This window comes from Podarcis cretensis (assembly GCF_951804945.1).
Source record: "Podarcis cretensis genome assembly, chromosome: 1".
Lineage (NCBI taxonomy): Eukaryota > Metazoa > Chordata > Lepidosauria > Squamata > Lacertidae > Podarcis > Podarcis cretensis.
Window position 1 is genome coordinate 73,819,028 of NC_137170.1, and position 15,934 is coordinate 73,834,961.

The following is a 15,934-nucleotide window of genomic DNA, read 5'->3' on the forward strand; positions in this document are numbered from 1 at the left end:
GTCTAGCATAATATGGAGCCCCAAAGTTTCCCACACCTGATACAAATGAACTCAAATAAAGGTCCTTTACACTTCCTTCAAAGCTCAATATATGGTGGACTGTTATTACTGCAGTTCTTTTGGCTAGTGACAGCCTCTCCATTGTAACTCTGTCTATAGAGCAGCTACAATCTCATTTTAAAAGCAAAAGCAGATACTGTACAGTTTCATGATCAATTATCTAGTTAAAATGGAAGCAAGCAGAACATTGCACGTTTCCACATCCAGCAGCTGAAGAAGCATATTTACAGTATTTGAGTAAGCAACATGTGCAGTGTTATCAGCAAATTCTTTCCACTGGAAGGGCCAGCTCCAGTGTGATTAAATTAAACTGTCCAAACATATCCAGTTATCTCTTAGCAACGTAGCAAATGAACAACATGTACATGTGTGAATGTAAGCGTGAGGACAATCAGTGACAGGAAAACACAGAAGAGCTTTGTGATGTCTTAAATTATGAGTAAGAATTTCTAAAGCACAGCAGTCTGCAGGACAACACATACACATTCACAATAGGGATGAAAAAGTAATATTTGTACCTATTCATGCATTCAGATGCCCTTATTCTGGAAAGAGGGAGAAGAAAAGGCAGCCTCTCTCCCATATTGCACAGAAGAAGAAATGGAGAGCAAACCCCAAGAGCATACCAATAAGAACAAAACAAGGACAAAAATTCAGTAAGTTAAAAGAACAGAATTCCTAAACAATTGAAAGTTGGCATGATGAAACAAGAAATTGAAGTCCATCCCATCAGACACAGACATTATTACTTATTTTCACACAACACCTGTTTACACACTGAGCTCTTTAGAAGTTCACCTACTCAAAATGCTCACACCCTTAATTCCTCCCACACAAGCCCTCAGGGTCAAAATACAGCAGCACTTTTAAATGCAACCTACTTGAATTGAAATAATTAAGAAGAATTGCAAAGGGGCTGTGTAATTGCTAGCAAAGTGCCTTCCAGATTTCTCTTTACCTCTAGCCAGTCCAGGCAACCTAATTCAGCGCAGAGGCTTACTAGATAGGAAGAAATGTGTAATAAATCCACTGAACGTCTCTGTAAGTTAACTATTTGCCTGTTTAAATTTTAGAATTGCTAAGCAGAGACAACTAAGAAATATTGAGTAATGTACAAGCAATACACTATGGATCATTGTGATTCTTGCAAAGGGAAAAGTTGATTTATACAAGATAACCAAAAATCAAACCACCCAACCCTAAATAAATAAGTACATCCTTCTAAATGTCCTATTTTAAAACTGTTCTGGAAGCTTTTTAAAAGGAGTGTTACTTTTCAAGTAAGAAATAAGTTGGATAGGCCACATTAAATTTGACAAACTTCTATTTTTAGTCCCATATGAACTAACCTGGGACCATGTCACATTGAACATAATGTACAAGAATTGCACTGTTAAAATGATTTAATAATGAGCTAGAATATAATATTTCAGCTTTGTTTAATATAAAAAACATCTTATCAATTCTGCAAGTAGTGTTTATGACACAATAAACATTTTGGAAAAGGATCCACATAAATTTGCATCAATAATGCAAAGTATGAAGCAGAGGAAAGTTGGACCCTGAAGAATTTTTAGAATGAAAGTCTGCAATGCTAACACTTTCATTAGAATAATAAATACAACTATTTCCTAATGACAAACAATCCTTGAAAGTTGGAGTGATTTAAGTTGAATTTACTGCCCAGCACGTATGTTTATGACTGCAGTCAAATAAGGATACATTTTAATCAAAGTGGTAATAATAAATCCAAAGGTTGCAATTGTTTATCATATATGCATGCATTAAGTTGGACCCAACATTGGTAAGTAATGTGGGGAATTGAATTACTTTGAGCTTACGCCTTAGGATACAGAAAAGAGTAAAGCACTGCAGAAGAGACAAATAACCACACTGTTTGCCTCAAAGGACCAATTCAGATATTACATTTTTCACCAGGGAAAAGAGGGGAAGACAGAGATAAAAAGATTAGGCCATTTTCTCTCTTATAATGCCTTTCCATAAAAATAAAAAAGCAGAAGTCTGAATAGATCCTTAGAAGCAAACTGTCTAGAAGGATAATTCAGCGAGCACATTTTCTCTTCAGGGGATCACATTCAAGAATATTTTAAACATGGAGATCTGTGGAAACGCCAACCATTTATTTCCCTTTTCCAATTAACTACATGTTCTAATATTCCAGAATTTAATGTAGCACATGCAATGGATAAGGAAGCAAGTTTCAGCATTTATGCATTAATGTATAATGCTTCCTTGGGTATCTGTATATGGGAATTGCTTCCCCGACAAATGTAATACTGCCCTATTACAGTAATTAATAAACAGAAATTAATATGATGGTAATTGAAGCAAAGTATAACAAATAATTTAGCATTACAGTTTGAAAACTAGAATCAAGTATATTATGCATGTACCCTAATGTTTAACTCATTGCAGGGGCATAGGAAGGGGGGGCAGTGGGGGCGGTCAGCCCTGGGTGTAATCCATGAGGGGGAGTGACAAAAAGGTGAGCCCCCCGCGGTCGGCCTTTTTGACACCCCCCCCAATGGATGACACCCGGGGTGGACTGCCTCCACTGCCCCCCCTTCCTACGCCCCTACCTTTAGTCAGAGGAAGGGACCCATTGTAATAGGACTTCTTTTTATTTTTTATTTTGAAAAAAAATTTATTAAGACCTTTCATAGTACATTACAATAAAAAAAGCCAATCTAAACAGAAATACAGTGGTGCCTCGCAAGACGAAAAGAATCCGTTCCGCGAGTCTCTTCGTCTTGCGGTTTTTTCGTCTTGCGAAGCAAGCCCATTAGCGGCTTAGCGGATTAGTGCTATTAGCGGCTTAGAGGCTTAGCGGATCAGCTGATAAGCGGCTTAGCGGATCAGCTGATAAGCGGCTTAGCAAAGGGGGGGGGAGGAAAAAAACCCGCAGGAACTCGCAAGACATTTTCGTCTTGCGAAGCAAGCCCATAGGAAATTCGTTTTGCGAAGGTCTAGCGGGTTTTCCGTCTTGCGAGGCATTCGTCTTGCGGGGCACCACTGTAGAAAAAAATAAAATAATAATACAGTCTTCTTTCACAGGTAAATCTTAACTTGTGCCATACAGAGAGATGTGAACCCTCCTAGTTCTCAGCTGGGAACTTCCCTATCTTCTTTCATCCTCCCACCCTGGGGATCTTCCGTTCCCTGCCCCTTACAGAGGGGTAATAGGACCTATTTTTCAACTTACTTTTTAATATTTAGATTTCCCCACTTCAAATTCAAATAACACACATTCTTGCTATGCTTTTTATTTCAAACTGCATTAAAAAGCACTAAACTGATTAGAAAAGTTAGGTATAAAACTAATGAGTGATAGAATTCTGGTCAGGTGGTACTTTAAAGCTGACAAACAATGGCACTTTAACAAGCATTTTTAAAATACTGCTTTGGAACTTCTAGAAAAATTAATATGTTCTTCCCTTCTAGATGATGATATACAATTTGAAGTGGTCTTGATCTTAAACCTAGGATCAGAAAGCAGATGAATTATTTAACAAGAAGAAATATAAATACTTCAGGCCATGGTAGGTTTTCTTGGAACAGCATCAAGTAGATATTTCCTTAAAGCCATCTATGATGTCAAATATATAGAGATGCATACTGATATCAACTGGAAAGAATATAATATTTTACCCGAAGGATTTTGGATGTAATACAAATATGCTGATATTTCCTTTAAGCAGCTTCCCTCATTGATCCCATAATATTAAGCTTAGGAAACAGGTTCAGAGTTTAAGCACTAATAGATGATTAAAGGGTAACATACATTCAAATATCATCAGCAGAAATAGGTTTTATTTCAGCTACTCAGAGTATAGATGATAAATGTGCATGCTTTGAAGTTCAGTCATTGCCTATACATATTCCATTATATAAATAACCTAGTCTTCACTGAAGTGATGCTTAATCATAAAAAAGTACATCTAAGTTAAAAAGAAACTAAAAACCAAGACATTCCTTGACATTTTAAATTTACAGTTAAGTAAACACCTTGCACATCACTGTTACCTCCAATAAGAATTAAGGATTCACAGTGCACTGTTATACGTTATGTAGACAGACGTAGGTCACATTAAGTTTAGTGAGACTTGCTCCCAGGGTTGCAGCCTTAGTCATGCATAGCATTAACAAAATTCAGCATGTTATTGAGTAGGCATGCAACTTCATATATTTTAATACTGGGCTGAGGCAATCAATGCATTGCTGCAGCCAATCCAAAATTTGACTATATGTTGAAATGACTAACCAAATGCAATCCAACTTACACTTAATATTTTAAAAAGCCAGGGGTAAGATTCAATCACACTACCACCTCTCTGAGTGCAAGTGGGAAGCATTTGTGCATGAGAATGGGGAACAGGCATGTTTCTTCTGAAATCCTTATACCTTGAACTTATACTGCTGATCTTGAGAGGGGTTTGGGATTGAACACAAGATGCTCTTTGAAGGGCTGAGGTTAAAAGTCCTCTTCTGCAGGCGCAGCCAGCCAGTTTTTTAGAATGAAAAATCAAATTACTGCAAGACACTTTTAAGACTGTTGGAACAAAACACTGTGTTGGCTGATTGAATTTAGTAATATTTGTAAGCCTCTTAAGAATTTTGTTATTCCTCTATGGACAGGGGTACACCAAAAGGTGAGACTACACTCCCAGCTCTTCTTCTCCTTCGCACAAATAGCTGTAATCACTGTAATCAATTCACAGCTGTTTATTAGGGACGTGTTACATCACATTCTGATTTCTCACTGAATATAATCTGGCAGTTTCTTCTTAGGAGGCTGACTTGCTGGATATATGCGACAGTCTACCTTTCAGTACTGCACACCATGTTTCACCCCCAATATCCTGATGCAATACCAAATAATTTTTACAGACAAGTTGACCTCCTTGGAGCCCTCTCCAAATGATTCCAAAAATGAAGAACTAACCTGGAAATAGAACACATTGCTTGGTGTCCCTTTAATGTTTCTAAGTAACACCCCATACGCCAAATAACAAAAAAACAACCTCAACACACAAAAAGGGGGCAAGAAGATGAAACAGAGAAAGCTAGCAGGGATAGCCTGGCCACAATGACCCTTGAACTGGTAATCTCAAGAGTGGGTTATTGCAATGTATTGTATGTTGTGCTGCCTTTGAAGTTGGCCTGGAAGCTGCAGCTATTGCAAAACGCCGCAGCTAGGCTTTTAACTGGCACAGCTTACCAAGGAGTTGCATTGGCTGCTGATATGATACAAAACCAAGTTCAAAATGCCTGCACCAACATGTAAAACCTTATATGGCTTAGGATCTGGATGGATAAAACTGAACAGAGGACTTTTCCCCTTATCAATCTGCCTGGAATCAAGCTCCACTGTAATGATAAGTGTTCAAAGAACAGCCCAAGTAATAGGACTGCATACAGTCACAAAAGTGGATTAAAACATTGCCATACTCTCGCATTGCAAAAATATAGAGGGCACATTATCACAAATTGTTAACAGCTCCATTTAGTGAATTCAAATCAAACAAGCACTTTGAAGCAAAATGATAATTTAAACAGAAGAAAAACAGTATTGCCGTATCATGTACTGCAAACCTATGTATATTTATTTGGATGTAAACTCCACTCTACTCATTTAAACCTACTTCTGAGTAGCATTGGTTTAATGGTTTGGATAGACAACAGAGAATCATAATTTAGACTAACATAGGGAAACACACATTAAAGCAATGAATAACATTGTGTTATGGTGGAACAATGATCTGGTCTGATAATTTTATTTTAAGAAAGGAGATACATTGTTATAAAAATATAAGAAGGTTCGAAGTCCTACAACTGCATGCAAAACCTTCTACCAGTGCACAGGCACTCTCCAGATTTCCCTTCCAACTGCAACATGTCACATTGCATTGAAAGCTATTCAAGGAAGACCATCCAATTTTACAGAGAGGACAAGCTCTGTGGTGGAAAGGAGAGGTTCCAATACATGTGCAAAAACTATCAGTGGCTCTTTACATTTTCCTCCAGATATACATGAAAAATGCTAGGAAATGGCATTTCCCAAAAATGTATCATGTTTACTGTTTAAAATAAACACAAACTTTGAAATTACTAAATTTACCTTAAATGAGTACTTGCGGTTTATATGATCTTCAGGTCCAACTGTAGATATTACATAGCTAGGCAATGGTATACTTCCGAGAACAGATTCTTCTCTGCTGTCTTTTGAATGAAGAAAGAAACAAATTAACTTCCATATTTCAACCGAAACACAAAACGTATTCATGCTATCAAGCATGTATTGTGCAACAGCCCACATCTTGTGCGACTTACGTTACACATATAACTATGTGTATAACTTGTGTGGTTCTTTGGGGGGGGGGGGCAGTTGGGCACACAACAGTTCCACAAGCCATTTAGGATCCCAAGAGCTAGGAACTGTACCATTGTTAAACAGCAGTAGATGGCACTTGAGATATAGGCTGACAGAAAGGTTATGGAAGGACTAAACCTTGGAGGGACAAGGTGCACTCAGGGTTCCAGGTTCAATCACTGGCATTTTCAGTGAAAAGGATCAGTGGGTAATGTGAAATATCTCTGCCTGAAGCCCTGATTAGCTGCTGCAAGTTAGAATAGACAATACTGGGTGAGATAGACAAAAACATTGATCATTTTTCTGATAATTTCATGTGCTTTATTAATGCTATGTGTGAATCTCCTTTTTAGCAACACAAACATTTTGTGCATCTCACAGGCCTCTGCATTTTCCAGTATACTGTTATTATTTGTGAGGAGCGGAGAGAAAGAAATACTCCTAGCAATCAAGAATTGTTTGAAGGAGACAAATTAGAGGGCGGGGGAAGAGAGAGAACTGTTGTCACTAAGAACTGGGAGTGGCAATTGGTTTGCACAGATGTTCTTCAATCAAAAAGGTAAGAAATGCATAGATTAGCTTCCATAAATGACTCCCTGACATTAATGCAAGCAGGAGGTAGGGAGTTGTTCTCTAGCATTCTCCCAGACATTTTGAACACCAAAAAGCTCAGTTTCTAAGACTTTAGAAACAAATGTAACATTTGTGCTCAGCTCTCAGTTCCACAAAAAATATTAAAAGCAGATCTTTATTCACTAACCTTTGTAGTAAAATAAACAATAATCAGCAAGCACAAACCATCGCCTTTTCCACAATCTCATGCCGGAGCTGTCCTAAAAATACAAATAATAACAATTTTTTAACACAGACAGTAGAAGAAACGACATAGCACTAAACAGAATCTGAAATGTATATATATTTTCTTTAACATATGAAAATATGATCATCAACAATCATGCAAAGCTATGGAATAACCTGCCCAGTATCATGATTTTCTCATACTACTTCCCAAAAGCTTAATTTTTTGTTACTGGGCGTAATCTAATTGGTGCTCTTAAGAACATGGAAGGCTTTTGATTCTGCAACGACTTCCACTAATAAAAGCGGAACTTTCGCTTGCAGCCCCCATGCTGCTTTCTACCCTTCTCTGGCGAGTCTCCCAACTCTCTTGAACTGATTTTCAGGGCGTGCTGGGGGAGGCAGAAAGGAGCCAGAAAAGGCAAAAATCACATCTCTTTCTTTATTGCTAGTGGAGCCACCCACTGGATCAACTCTTCCATCACTAATTAGATACCATTATTATGAAGAAAAGGCATATTACAATTAGTGAATGCTAGTTAGAAGACATCAGTAATGCACAAATGACAGATATTATTAGTATGCTGGATGGATCAAGATAAGTGGAGCAGTAGTGGCAACTGTATGATATATCTGAACATGTTTATGTTTTTAATTCTGTATAGCTTGGGAAAGGTTTTAAAGACTGCAGTGCTAATAATGATACGGGCAGAGTTCATCTTTCATGTCAGTAGAACACTGACAGGCACTAACCGCTGACCTTTTTGTTTCCAGATAGTTGACCTGCCTGGCTGTTTATTACATGCTGCCTAGGGCTGTGCTGTAATTTTATGCAATAAAACTAGTTATGTTAATATACGTGCAGGACACAGTAATTTGCATTGTGATAATTTTAAAAAAATGTTAATTATATTTATAGAGTCTGGTATTTCATACTTATTGCCTCCTGGAAAGGTGTTTAGGTTACAATCTTTCAGCTTGAACTGTTCACATTTTGATATGACTAAGCTTTTATCCGCCTCTGCCTTAAATACACAGCATCCTAAACTATAAATCTAACACTCCTACACTATATAATTTGACAACTGTGGTACTTATTCACACACACACACACACACACACAAATATTACAGTTGTGTTAAAGCTCTTATTGGTGGTCTATTTTCACCTAACAATCACGATCTGTTCATAAGTTGCCCAAGGAAAAACAGTAGACTTTTTAGTACACTATCTAGATAACTCATTTGCAGAACTACCTGCCTATTAGATTACAGTGGTGCCCCGCAAGACGAAAAACCTGCTAGACAAAAGGGTTTTCCGTTTTTGAGGCACTTCGCAAGACGAATTTCCCTATGGGCTTGCTTCGCAAGACAAAAACGTCTTGCGAGTCTTGCGATTTTTTTCGCTTCCCCCCCCTTTTTCTAAGCCGCTAAGCCGCTAATAGCCGCTAATAGGGTTGCTTCGCAAGACGAAAAAACCGCTAGACGAAGAGACTCGCGGAACGGATTCTTTTCGTCTTGCGAGGCACCACTGTACTCATAATATAAACATGTATTTTCCTATGTTAGATTTTCTACAAAGACTGTACACTTATACTAGAGACAGAAAACAAGGCAAGAAGATTTGAAGGTCAATTCTGAGATTCCCTGATCACATGAAATTTGAATTCCAAGAACTCCACTCCAGCGGAGGAGCAAGCTGCTCAGGCTCCTGGGGCAGCACGCCCAGGGGCAGGGCGAGCTGCCAATAGGGGTGGGGCGAGTCGCCCACAGGGGCAGGGGGAGGGTGGAGCAAGTTGCCCACAGGGGCAAGGCAAGTCGCCTACAGGGTGAGGGTGGAGCGAGGTGCACCGTGGGGCCTCCGGTGTCTGCCTGCCTCCTCCTACTCAGCTGCCCTACAGGAGAGATGTGTGGCTCGGGCGCACTGCAGCCCCCGCAGTGAGTGCCGCCCGGCATTTTGTCACCCCCCTCAGTGGTGGCACCCGGGGTGGCCCACACCCACCACAACTCACTTCCCCCACCTCTGCTCCAATCCAGCATTTTCAAATGCTATGCAAAAAAAGGTTCCTTTTCACCAGGCAGTTCTGATTTAACTCATTGCAACACATAAATATAATTACAAACTCACCTGCTTATGAAGCCAGCCTCTCACCACAACAGGAACATTAGGGTTTCTCCTTATAGCCTGGTCTCTTTTCCCAAAACTGTGTATTTTATTGCCAGATTTTACCACCTTCAGACAAGTATAATACAGCAATAGTAAGTGCATGACATGAGCAAACATAACAAGTACACATACAATGTTTTTTTTTTATAATGTTCCCTAATTTGTTACACATAATGTAGTATTTAAACGAGTTTGCCACAAAATGGGTATTATCAGTTACTACACAATTACACATGTTTCCATTTCCTCTACATCTTTTAATTCTTTCTAAGAATCCAGTTATTCAGCAATTCCTTTCTGCAGACAGAACATCCTCAACTGGGGGTATCTTATCATTGGGGGTACAATTTATCATTGTATCTTAGGGCTATTCTGAATATTAATATTAATTTATGCTGGTCAAGAGGCAGGAAACTAGCAGAAGTCCTTGGGCTTCTGAACCCAAATTCAGTCTAGACTCCAGCTTTTGTGCAAAACCCCTCCTGCTTAAATACTGGTATTTTGAAATCAAATCTTCTCTTTCAACTCCTCCTTAACTTCGCACACTGACCGCACTGATCAATTATGTTAATTGAAACCATGGCGTAAGAATGAATGTATCAACATGTTGGCTCCTCAGGATGAGATCCCAGCCACTTTCCTCCTCTCTGGGCTTTTAACACTCAGAGTATTGTCTGAACCCGGGATCATGGTTGAGGTCATTCTTCCTTGACCATGATCTGTAGCCAAGGTTTGTCATGTGGTTAGATGTCATAGTCAAGAAGGAGAGACCTTAACCATGATCCCAAGTTCCGAAAACCTTGTTTTATCTGCCATCCCACACTGACCTAAAAAGCTAGGAGGAGCAAAGTAGGTGTGAGCTCCTCAGCAGGAGCCCAAATATTTGCCTAGTCATGGTAAGTCATACCCATGCTCAGAGTGATGTGTGAACTAGGCAAGTGAAAATCTGCCACATCACATTCACTTCCCACTGTATGTCTTAAATTACATTATTCATTCTTTCTCTGATTATATAAGGGGGCAGGGAGCCTAGCCCTGTCTTCTCCCATCCTTCTGTGAAGGCATGTCTGGAAATTTACCAAAGTCCTCTTTAAGGTCAAGTATGCAGCTTTCTCCTTTTCTATTTTCTAGTTTTAAGCACATAGTATTATATCAATATTGATTATACATGGGTAATATATTCAATTTCTGCCATGAGCTTGGGGTGGCATTACATGATTGCACTAGTGAGTGATATATCATTTTATTCCTCAATATAGTAAAATCCTTAAACTCTTGCCATAGACACAAATCTTAATTTCAGGAGCAGAATCAGAATCACTATGACTGAATTTACCATAGAATAAAGCCTTTCACTCTTGGTTAAGCTCTTTCTACCTTCATGTCTATGTTAGGAGGTATAATGAGAAAATAAATCTACTTAAATGTAGGCTTCGATAGGGGCCATAATTTCCCTGAAGTGGCTTGCTAAAACCTGTCTTTTTTTTACTGCACACCACATTTTTATAACTATTCAATAGCAGGAATTCTCCAACAGTGTCATAAAGGGCTCCCCAGTCATGAAAGAAACTGCTGAAGCATCCTCAAGCATGACAGCCAGACAAAGACAATACCTCTTTTAGCTGGTTGTCCTCTCAACCTGAGCATGGGGAAATGAGTTACAAGAAGAAAGGAACCAGAGCCATATCAGCATGCAACAATCTTTATAGCTCTTCACCTCAGGGGCATACCAAATTAAGAAACAATAAGCCATACTTGACCCCACTAGCTATTTCAACTACACAAACATACAGTCATTTGAATGGTACTGCTCGGAAATGAGCAAAATGATACTTTATGCCTCAACAAGAGCTACACAAGAGTGAGACTTGGAGGAGTATCCTAGTAACGATCGTTACATGTTTTTTGTTTTGTTTTGAAGCAAAATGCAACTAAAAACTTTTCCAGTTTCTAAAATAGGGCTTTATACACCAAAATCAGCACCTTGAACTTAGTCCAGTAGCTAAATGGCAGCTGGTGCAATTATTTCAATAGCTGGGTAAAGTGCTGGCCTGATCCATCTCGCTGTTCCACAGCATGACAGGAATCTATTGGATTCCATTGGTCTCCAGGAGTAGATCATCACAATCTGTCTACCACCCCTGCAGGGAATGACTGAAGCTACAAGTACAACCTCATCATGAAAACAGGGTGACATCTACACCCCTCTTTCCAGACCATGCCTTCCTCCCTCTGGAGCAAAAACTGAAATCAATACTGTGCTCTGCCCTATGTGTCGGATCAGTGACAACCTGAGACAGCCTCATGGTTGTCATGGAAGCTATGAAGTCATGAGCCAGAACAACCAAGGTAGCTTCAATATGGATATTCATCAAATACCACATACAAGACCACCTCTGCCAGCTCAGTCAGAGAAGCTGCTGGACAGTAGGGTGGACAGTACACCAGCAACAACTATAGATTACTGTGTCCTTGGCATGATACCAGGTGCAGGACCTCACAGTAAGCTCCAAGACAGAGGGTGTTCCTCGTGATGGAAGTTCTACGAACTATAGCCACTCCTCTCTTCCATTCTGTCCCCAGTTCCTGCAAGCCAAAGCTTATGTTGCACTGAGTATCCAGGTGAGTGCAGCCAGGTCAGATCAACTCCTTTCAGCACACCCACCCAGGGTTCAAGAATACACACCAGGTCAGCACTCTCATCCAGGAACAAATAATGGATAACAGGTCAGTGAGCACAACAGATAAGCAACCAGGAACCAGCCCATGGCGGTGGTGGGAGCAAGGAACAAGGCGTACATAGGTTTGTCCCCATCTTCCATGGTAACCTATTGCCTCCCGCTACCCATGATCACTGAAACTGGGATGGCATCACCCATGCCCTTCCTTCTCAAACTGCTCCCAAACATATTATGCAAACAACAACAGTCCATCAAGAAAATCTACCACAACCAATTATACATAAACAGAGCTCCCTAGTCCATAAGGGGACTAGGGATTTCTGTTATCAGAGCAGCTTTATAAAACGACACTGTCCAATATAATGAATGGTGCAGCCAAACACAATGATATATAATTTTTTTTAAAGATTTAAAAGAAATGCTTAAAGCTGATATTGTCCAGGTAAACAGTGTGAAAGAAAAAAACTGAAAGCAATGAAACAGAGAACATGTACCACAGTGGTTAAGAGAATCAGGAAGCTTCTAGCTCAAATCTTAACTCAGCCATGAATCACTGTATGACCTCAAAATGACTGATGTGCCATATCTGTGCAGATCTAATGAAGTGCAATGATCACCTTGCCCAAGGGCTAAGCTCAGTCCTTGATACTGTTCACATTTCAGAATAAGGGGGGCGGGTATGTGTCTTACCTTGGAGCCAGGTTTTGTATCTACAGTGGATGTAGTCACTGCAGTAGATGTTTCACTGACCATGCTTGAGGGTCTTTGGTTTATCCGATGCTTGGACATAAGTGAATTTTGCCTAGGAAAAAAAGAATAGGGCATTTATGACATATTTAAGCTCCCCCACCCCTGGGGCCTTTTTGCTCTTGTATAAGCATGCTACAAAAGGATAGATGGAACTTGTGAGCTTTTCTACACTTGCACCAATGCAGTAAACTGTTCACTTACAACACCTTTTATTACAGATATCACTGCTAACAGAAGCATGCTCATTAAGTCTGTCCTGCAATCTAAACACTATCCTCTATAGTTCAGCTAACAGATGTGCATTAATTTACTTACATCATATTTAACACATTTATACACTGAAATGATTTTAAGAGCTGAATAAGCTGATACAGTCAGTAACTGTAATTTTCTGCAGAGTGCAAGAAATTTTTATTTAGTTATTTCTGTACATGCAACTGAACAGGACCTAAGAGGGGCACATCAGGCCAACACCAGCTTCCAGCATTACAAAACCCAATTTGGACTAGCAACTACTTCCTGATCAAGCTCACTCTCAGCTCCAACAAGAACCTGGAGGAGGTAGTCTCCTTCCTGATGAAGCACCTGCTCCGGGGGAAAGTGGTACCCCTAGTGGCCAATCCTGTTTCACAGGCGGCCAAGGATGTGTGGAGATAAAGGGCCACAAGGTTAAGAGCGCCGGAGTGTGCAGAGGCTGAAATGAGAATCAATACAGTCAGTAAGCAGAGCAGGGGTGGCGAACCTGTGGCTCTCCACAGATGTTGTTGGACTACAACTTTCATCAGTCCCCAGCCAGCATGGCCAATCATCAGGGATGATGCTTTCAATCAGTTTCAGCTGGTGGCCCAGCTGCACACCTATCTGGATAAGGATAGCCTAACTTTTGTTGTCTATGCCCTGGTAACCTCTAGGTTAGATTACTGCAACACGTTATAAGTGGGCTGCCTCTGAAGATGGTGCAGAATTCAGTGGCCAGGTTGCTTACCGGGGAAAGATGGTTTGAGCATATAATGTCAATCCTGATCCAACTGCACTGGCTGCCAATTAGTTTTTGGGTCCAAATGTAAGTGCTGATTTTGACCTCTAAAACTTTAAATGGCTGAGGACCGCAATACATTAAGGACTGCTTCTCCCCATATGAACCAACCCAGAGCCTGCAATCATCATCTGGGGCCCTTCTTCATATGCCTCTTCTGCAAGAGGTTTGTTATTATGGTATGTATTTCTGTGTTTTAATATTGTAAACCACTGTGTGATCTTTGGATGAAGGGCAGTATAGAAATAATAATAATAATAATAATAATAATAATAATAATAGTTATTGTTAAGAAGATACAGCTAAAACCACACATCAATATTATAAAAAATAAATTAAATAAGTTAAGAAAACTAATTAAGGGAACAGGAGCAGGTAAGCAGCTTTAGAGATGAGGTCAGTGAGTGCCACATGAGTTTTTGTTGCTACTAGTTAATGCAAAGCCAGTATTAAATAAAACATCAACCATTCAGGATTCATTTCAGCATGAGACCTAGTTCACTCAGGTGTTTCAGTTAGTGGTTGCTCAGATGATTTCACACTGCAAGCAGTAACCAAGGCTATCATGGGCAAGAAATTTTGAGCTAGGTTCAATTCATGAGCCATGGAAATTGAATGTTCTTGCCATTAGCAATTATTTGGAACTCCAGCAAGTACAAAACAGGGAAGCTGACTTACTGACTCATAATATCATCTTGACTACATGATCCTCTACATGTCAAATTTTAAAAGTAAAGCACATTTTTCTGCTGGTGGCTGTCTTATAAATTTCCACTACAAAAACTCAAGTGTGTTTATTTGCATTAGAAAGCTGGGAACACAGACACACATATATACATATATACACATAAGCTTTCATACCAGGACAGCCTAGAAACTAGAAAAGCAGCAAGTGAAATAAATGCCTTTAGCTACCAAGTCTCTGAATGCCAGGAGATAACAGACAAGTGTGTGATTTCCCACATTCATATTTGTAAGACTGATCATGTTGCCTCTTCATTTTTCCATTAACTATATCAAGACTCTTGATTTTTCCTGCAGATATGAAACCATTCTTATAGCTTCTCTCTTCCCAGAGCATCCCCATTGTTATGACAAATCATGTGAAATATTTCATTTTATAGAATAAATATAAAACCAAGAATTTCTACTGAAAGGATAGACAGATGAGAAGAAAATTCCAGCCAACTTAATGATGGCAAGGGTGGAATTTTAATTAATTTAAAAGAAAATTTTATTCCAATTTCTAATAGTGGAGTGTGGTTTTTTGGAAGCTGAACAGTACAATTCACTGACATACAAAAACATGCAAATAACCAAAACACAAACCTGCCCTATTTTATGGAAGGAATGTTAAATATAAGATCATGTTTACCTTTATGTTCAGGGAATAAAAGCAGCTAATTCTTTAAATGGAATACTATGAACTTTTATGAAGGATGAAAACTCAGCACACAGTAGGGGAGGAGCTTTCTAACTGTTATAGCTCATTACACTTAATAAATGGCACATTTTAATATCCCATCTATATGCTAAACACGATGAGCATACTCAGCTTCTTCCTTTGACATCTGCCCATTGTGTTTTCCTTGCTGTGCACAGAAAGAAAAATAGGATTTCTTATTTCACTTCCTACTATGAAAGTCGGTATCTGCCTCTTTACAAGGTCAGAGGTGGGTGGGTGGGTGTTTCTTTTTCAGAGCAAAAGAGCTTGCTCCTCATGTTTCAGAACTAACTTTGCCATGCACCACCACTAATCTACTAGGGAAGTAATGTTATGCTGACATTTCTCATTAAAATCTAACCTGGTATCTGTAGTAGTGGTGGTGGTGGTGGTGGTATGCCAAAGTAGCATAAATGAGCAAGCTTATTCAAAGTTCGTATAAATTAACTGGTATGGAACTGTTTAAAATATTTGACTGAAGAAATAAATTACTTTTGTCGTGATCATTGTGAATACTGGAGACAGTAGCAGCAACAATGGCCTGCTTCAGGTTCAATGATTAAGGGGTTTTCTCAGGACAGTGGAGGGTGTGTATGCTGTGTCCTGTT

The 15,934-nt window shown here is 39.4% G+C and overlaps 1 protein-coding gene across 13 annotated transcripts in view; it reads right to left on the bottom strand.

Moving 5' to 3' along the window:
- PLEKHA7 (pleckstrin homology domain containing A7) overlaps positions 1-15,934 on the bottom strand; it is a 173,086-nt gene that overhangs the window by 55,656 nt on the left and 101,496 nt on the right. For 12 of the 13 annotated variants that reach the window (XM_079965753.1, XM_079965751.1, XM_079965754.1 and 9 more), the window contains 4 exons: positions 12,787-12,898; positions 9,377-9,481; positions 7,212-7,284; positions 6,200-6,300 (listed from right to left, as the gene is read on the bottom strand). In XM_079965753.1, the coding sequence (XP_079821879.1) occupies positions 6,200-6,300; positions 7,212-7,284; positions 9,377-9,481; positions 12,787-12,898 (391 nt within the window). Of the gene's footprint in view, positions 1-578; positions 1,516-6,199; positions 6,301-7,211; positions 7,285-9,376; positions 9,482-12,786; positions 12,899-15,934 lie in introns of those variants that run through there. The other variant, XM_079965747.1, reaches the window with a different exon arrangement.